This window comes from Terrapene carolina, unplaced genomic scaffold (genome assembly GCF_002925995.2).
Source record: "Terrapene carolina triunguis isolate 2854851 unplaced genomic scaffold, T_m_triunguis-2.0 Scaffold848, whole genome shotgun sequence".
Classification (NCBI taxonomy): Eukaryota; Metazoa; Chordata; order Testudines; family Emydidae; genus Terrapene; species Terrapene triunguis.
The window spans coordinates 93,367-99,722 of record NW_020665199.1 but is presented as its reverse complement, the minus strand read 5'-3'; the positions used below and the strand labels follow the sequence as shown (position 1 = coordinate 99,722).

At 63.7% G+C, this 6,356-nt stretch overlaps 2 protein-coding genes across 2 annotated transcripts in view; one reads left to right on the top strand and one right to left on the bottom strand.

The window, feature by feature from the left end:
* Positions 1-2,611, bottom strand: part of LOC112124952 (vacuolar fusion protein MON1 homolog B) — an 8,037-nt gene extending 5,426 nt beyond the window's left edge. Inside the window, exons 1-3 of the mRNA XM_026660922.2 lie at positions 2,541-2,611; positions 1,060-1,201; positions 185-607 (exon numbers count right to left, since the gene is read on the bottom strand). Coding sequence (XP_026516707.1) covers positions 185-607; positions 1,060-1,201; positions 2,541-2,543 — 568 coding nt within the window. The 5' untranslated portion in view covers positions 2,544-2,611. The remainder of the gene's footprint in view (positions 1-184; positions 608-1,059; positions 1,202-2,540) is intronic.
* A 3,634-nt stretch (positions 2,612-6,245) lies between these two features.
* The window catches only part of PTPN18 (protein tyrosine phosphatase non-receptor type 18), a 16,511-nt gene continuing 16,400 nt past the window's right edge, over positions 6,246-6,356 (top strand). The window contains exon 1 of the mRNA XM_026660914.1: positions 6,246-6,343. Within this exon, the coding sequence (XP_026516699.1) occupies positions 6,266-6,343 (78 nt within the window). The 5' untranslated portion in view covers positions 6,246-6,265. The remainder of the gene's footprint in view (positions 6,344-6,356) is intronic.

Sequence of the window (6,356 nt, the reverse complement as noted above, 5' to 3'; positions counted from 1 at the left end):
AGCGCCCCCTGCCCAGCCCCCCAACCTGCTCCCCACAGCACAGCACCATCCAGCGCCAAGCCCTGACTGCCAGGGCAGGGCACCCCCTGCCAAGCTCCCCCCCCACAGCATGGCACCCCCCCAGTGCCAGGCCCTGAATGCCAAGGCAGCGCGCCCCCTGCCCAGCAGCCCAGCCCGCGCCTACCTGAGTAGATGGAGCGGATGGCGTTGTCGCCGCTCTGGATGAAGGACACCAGCGCCATCATGACGCCCATGGTGGAGGACAAGGCCTCCTCGTTGCCGTAGCGAGAGTAGATGGGCTTGCCGGCCTCACTCAGCACGAAGATGTGCTTCCGGCGGGCCCGCCAGCTGGCGGCCGTCACGTCCTCGTCGCGGTGCGTGGAAGGGGCCGGGGGGCCCCCCGGATCGCAGGCCCCCACCCCCAGGGGCCGCCCGAACTCGCTCGAGTCCTCCAAGGCATTGTCGGTAGAGGCCGAGTCCGAGAGCTCCTTGTCGCTCAGCTCCTCCTGGGCATCCCCCTGGCCATCAGCCGCTCTCATGGGCCCGTTGCTCTGTGGGGCAAGCAGCTCCTCCTGCTCCTCCGGGCCAGTGCTGAGCTCGTCCCCCCCTGGGGGGCAAAGGAGAGAGTCACGGAGACGGGAGAGAACCCTGGAGTCCTGGCTCCCAGCCCCCCTGCTCTACCCACGAGGTCCCGGTGCGCGCCACGGGGCCGGGAGAGAACCCCGGAGTCCTGGCTCCCAGCCCCCCCGCTCTAACCACCAGACCCCACTCCCCTCCCAGAGCCAGGGAGCAAACCCAGGAGTCCTGGCTCCCAGCCCCCCCTGCTCTAACCACTAGATCCCACTCCCCTCCTGGAGCCAGGGAGAGAACCCCAGAGTCCTTGCCCCCTATGTGACCAATTCAGGGGTACTCTCTCTCTGCAATCAGCAGGGCGTCCCCACTGTAGGGTTGGGGGCCCCGGTGACCACAGCCCCACTAATGCCCCTGGCCACAGGATGGAGGACAACCCCACACCTTCCTGTCCCCAGTCTGGGGGGCGCGCCCCAGGCAGGGACTCACCTGTATCCGTGGGGCAGAGCCCAGCCTGCTCCTGGGGCAGCGCCATCCCTTCCCGCGTCGGTGAGCCGGGCTCGCCCGTTGCCATCTCCATATGCCAAGCAGCACCTGCAGCGGCAAAGTCACAGGAAGCCAAGCTCCATGGCTGGAGAGAGAACCCAGGAGTCCTGGCGCGTGGCTCCCCCGCTCTAACCACTAGACCCCACTCCCCTCCCAGAACCAGGGAGAGAACCCAGGAGTCCTGGCTCCCAGCCCCCCTCGCCTTAACCCACTAGACCCCACTTCACCCCCCATGGAGGTGAGAACACCAGACGGACCCAAGTCGCTGTGCAGGCCCGGAGCCACGGCCAGCCCGGGCCGCTCCCAGCAGCCGGTAGGGCAGGGCCAAGCCGGTCAGACCAGCATTAATCACTAATCGCTGTCACATGCCCCAGCAGCGATGCCAGGCAGGAGCCGGCAGGAAATAGCCCTGTTCACTAATCGCCTTCCCACCGGGAGCTTAACGGCACCAAGCTTAGCACAGCAGGGCCGGCAGCACCCCCCTTATAACACCAACGCCCCCTTCTCCCGGGGCAGAGCCCAGATCCCCCCCCTTCTTCACCACCACAGCACTCCTGGGTGCTGCCCCCCCAGCTGCACCACCCCAGAGGTGGCTGCATCTCAGTGCCGGGCGAGCCCTGCCCATGTGTTGTTATGTGCGGCTGTTTCCCAGCTGACCCACCCCAGAGATGGCTGCATCTCAGCACCAGGCGAGCCCTCCTCATGTGCCGTAATGTGTGGCTGTTTCCCAGCTGACCTGCCCCAGAGGTGGCTGCATCTCAGCGTCGGGGGAGCCCTCCCCATGTGCCGTAATGTGTGGCTGTTTCCCAGCTGACCTGCCCCAGAGGTGGCTGCATCTCAGCGCCAGGCGAGCCCTCCCCATGTGCTGTTATGTGTGGCTGTTTCCCAGCTGACCCGCCCCAGAGGTGGCTGCATCTCAGCGTCGGGGGAGCCCTCCCCCTGCAGATCCTGGGGATCTTTCACAACGGAGAGCAGGCCAGGCATAGAGGGATGTTGAGATGCCTCCCCTCTGGAGAGGGCAGCTCAGTAACACCAACACATAACGACCAGCAGGGATGCATCAGGGGCTTCCCTCTCCCCATGGGGCTCTGGGGGGTCTCCCCTCCTCCCCCATTGGGGGTCTCTCCCCCTCTCCATGGGGCCCTGGGGGGGTCTCCCCTCCTCCCCCACTGGGGGTCTCCCCCCCTCCCCATGGGGCTCTGGGGGGTCTCCCCTCCTCCCCCACGGGGGGTCTCCCCCCCTCCCCATGGGGCCCTGGGGGGTCTCCCCTCCTCCCCCACTGGGGGTCTCCCCCCCTCCCCATGGGGCCCTGGGGGGGTCTCCCCTCCTCCCCCACTGGGGGTCTCCCCTCCTCCCCATGGGCCTCGGGGGGGGTCTCCCCTCCTAACCCACGTGGTAGTGGGGGGGTCTCCCCCTCCCCTCACCATGCGCGCGCCCGAGGGTCTCCCCTGCGCTCCTCCGGCAGCCTCGATCCCGGCCCCGCGCAGCACGGAACCGAACGCGGGGGAAAGGGCGGGGCCGGCGGCGCCTCCCTCCAATCACAGGGCGCGAAGCGTGGGAGGCGTGGCCCGGCGTGCCGGGTAGCAGCCAATCAGAGAGCGAGGCGGTGCAGACGCAACTTTGGGCCAGACTGTCACAAGCCTTAGCCAATCAGGGAGCGCAGAGCGAGCCGAAGGGGCGGGTTTAGAGACTAATCCTGCCAATCCCGAGAGGCTATTACCAGACGTCCACCAATCAGAGAGCGGGGTGGGTTTCGACGGCCATCGGGGCAGGGACTGGGGGTGACAGCTGGTCACTGGTCCATGACGTCACCGTGTAACACATGATGCTGGGCCGTGATGTCATCTTAGTGCACTGCGACATCACCACACTCCATCGTGTTGCGAGACACACCAGCGCTGGGCTACGCCATTGTGTCGTCATGCTGAGATATGATGACATCACTGTACTGAGTGATTACATCATGCTACACTGTGACACCATCACATTGCATCATGATGTGCTACGACATCCTGGCACCGTGTCATCACCCAGGCACGTTGCACCATCCTCATCCTCTGGGGGGAGCGTGGGGCAGCCCCATGACATCATCCTGCTGGCTCCTCCCATCAGCCCCCTGCCCCGTGACATAACAGCATGGTGTGTCTGACATCACAATGCTGCTTAGCAATGTCGGAGTGCTCCAGCAGGACGGGGGCTGGGAGCCAGGACTCCTGGGTTCTCTCCCTGGCTCTGGGAGGGGAGTGGGAGCTGGTGGTTAGAGCAGGGGGCTGGGAGCCAGGACTCCTGGGTTTTTGGAAGGGGAGTGGGGTCTAGTGGTTGTAGCTGGGAGCCAGGACTCCTGGGTTCTCTGTCCCTGGCTCTAGTCCTCTTCCTCAGAGCAGGGGTTCTCACAACAAATTTTTTAGTGGCCTCAGAATGCAGCTACCAAATCTTGCTGGTGGCCACTTTGACAATTTTTCCTAAAATACTTAATTAACTTTAGGAAAATCAAATAACTATGCACAAATCCAAATCCTTGCGATTTTTTTATGTGGGGCTTTTTTTTTTTTTTTTCAATAATAAAAATCATGGACCGTCGTCTCTATTCTTTACTGGACCTAAAGAGAATAGAAACACAACCAAGGTGCTTTGCACATTCTTGTCTTTGTTGTTGTTGTTTCTTTTGCTATTTTTTTTAAAAAAAGACTTGTTAGCTAGTAAGTCTGCTGCTGTGAAAAGTGACACTTGTATGTTCATAACACTTTTTTCACAGCCTGCTGTGAAAAGTGATATTAACCGCTATATCATGCCCTGGATGGGGAGTTGGGTAGGGAGGTAGCGGCAGGCGGGGGAGGCAGTGGGGGCTGGGGCGATGGAGGGCAGGGGGCAGGGGAGGCAGGGCCAGCACCCCACCACTGCACAGGCGGGGCCAGAGCCCCAAGGCCGGATCCTATCGCCCGAGCCCAAAGCCCAGTGCATGGGGGATGGAGCCTGGGGCCATACAGCTGAAGCCTGGGCCAGAGAAGGTAGCGGGGGCTAGGGTGGATGAGGGAGGGGTGGTGGTGAGCTGGAGGCCGGATCCCTCCACTGGGGCGGCTGGAGCCGAGGGCCAGAGGAGGCGGTAAGGCCAGAGCCTGTTGCTGCATGGCCAAAGCCCAGGGCTGGAGGAGGCAGCGGGGATCAGGGCAATGGGGGGGTGAACTCACTGGCCGCCCCCTGCTCCTTCAGTGTTTGTCTCTCCAGAGGGTGGCAGGGCCCGACCTCTGCTGGTGGCCCCAGGGAAGGGGCCGCTGCTTTGCCCCCATCGCTCCCCCTGTGGCTGCGGCCGCAAGAAAAGCCCCTGGTGGCCACATGCGGCCACAGTGGCCACATTTGAGAACAACTGAGGCCTGACTCTCAGCCCCCCCCACCCCAGCTCTAACCACTAGACCCCCACTCCCCTCCTGGATCCCAGGATAGAACCCAGGAATCCTGGCTCCCAGTCCCCCCTGCTCTAACGCACTAGACCCAACTCCCCTCCCAGAGCCAGGGAGAGAATCCAGGAGTCCTGGCTCCCAGCCCCACCCCCCGCTCTAACCATTAGACCCCACTCCCCTCCCAGAGCTGGGGATGCAACCCAGGAGTCCTGGCTCCCCACACCTCCCCCCACCCTCTCTACTACACGAGTCTCCCGTTGCTGTTGTTCCGATCACATTCTCCTCTTTCCAGTTCCTCCCCACAGGTTCCAGGCGAAGTCAGGGTCCTGTGACTTCCCCACGGGGTGGATGTCTCACCCTTGCCGCTCAGCCCTTCCCCCAGGCCCCAGCCCCGCTATCCCCAGGAGAAGGCCGGGGCGGGAGAAGTGCTACCTGGGTCAGTTCCTCCTCTCCAGACCAGGCCTCTCAGTCTCCCTACGGCCCCGGGTAGCCCTGCTCTTCTGCGTCATACATCCGGCATGAAAACGAAGGCCTTGATCTCTCTGCAGACCCTGTCCCATAGAGCTGAGGGTGGATCCCCAGTGTCCTGGCCAAATCCAGATGGAGATCCAGATTTAGGGTTCCCTAAGCCCCCTGTGTCATTGAGATACAGAAAACGCCTTCACTTCCTGTCCTAAAGTCCTTTGAGGTAGTGTTATGAATGGCCGTTCCCCACCTGCCCCACACCAGAGGTGGCTGCATCTCTGTGCCGGGTGACCCATCCCTGTGCAGAGTTATGTGTGGCCGTTCCCCAGCTGCCCTGCACCAGAGGTGGCTGCATCTCTGTGCCTGGTGACCCATCCCTGTGCAGAGTTATGTGTGGCTGTTCCTCACCTGCCCCGCACCAGAGTTGGCTGCATCTCAGTGCTGGGCAAGCCCTCCCCATGTAGCGAAATACCCGCTATTAATGCCCTGGTCACAGCGGAATTGCACCTGGCACATGTGGTGAGGTTAGTCTCCGCTGCAGGTCATTTCCTGACTGCTGGGAGGTGCACAAAGCCCTGAGCTCAGACAGGGGAGCAAAGGCTGAGAATTTACCTTTAGCACCACAGCCGAGGGGTGGTGTCGAGAAGGGGCTGTTATAGGGCAGCTTGGGGGCATTCTGGGGGAGGGAATCCCAGCTGAGGGGGTTGGGTGGGGAGAGGATCCCACTAAGGGGTGGGGGGGAAGCGGGCCGGTCCCCAAGAAGGGCTGGCGACTGGCACGCTGAGCCCCGCTCCCCCCAACTGAGGGGCAGGCAGGGCCATCCCCAGGAAGCCAGAGGGCTCCGAGAAGGGGAAGGAAACAACCCAGAGCAAAACTACCCACAAACGTATAGCAAAAATTGCACGGGGAGGGCTCGGCCGGCGCTGAAATGCAGCCACCTCTGGGGAAGGGCACACGGGGGAACAGCGGCACATAACGCCGCTCGGGGAGGGCTCGGCCGGCGCTGAGATGCAGCCCCCTCTGGCGCTGCTCTCAGCGACCCTGCCCCAGAGGTTGGGGAGATTCCCGGCTTGGGCTGGGCGGGATCCCCCAGGTGAGGATGGGCCCGGACGCCTGGGTTCTCCCAGCCAGGCAGCCGCAGACGGGGACAGCGGCGCTCGCTCCCCTGGCTGGCGGCCCGCCAGGCTCAGGTCCGGGCTCGTCCAACCGGCCCGTTGGGGGGCGGGGACCTCAACTTCCTCTTCAGTCCGCTCCGACCTGCGCCCTCGCCCCGGCCGCGGGGCAGCATGAGCCGCCTGGACCAGACGCTGCAAGCGTTCCTGGGCGCCGAGCCCGGCCCGGCCCGGCTGGGCCAGGAGTTCCAGGTGAGGCCGGGCC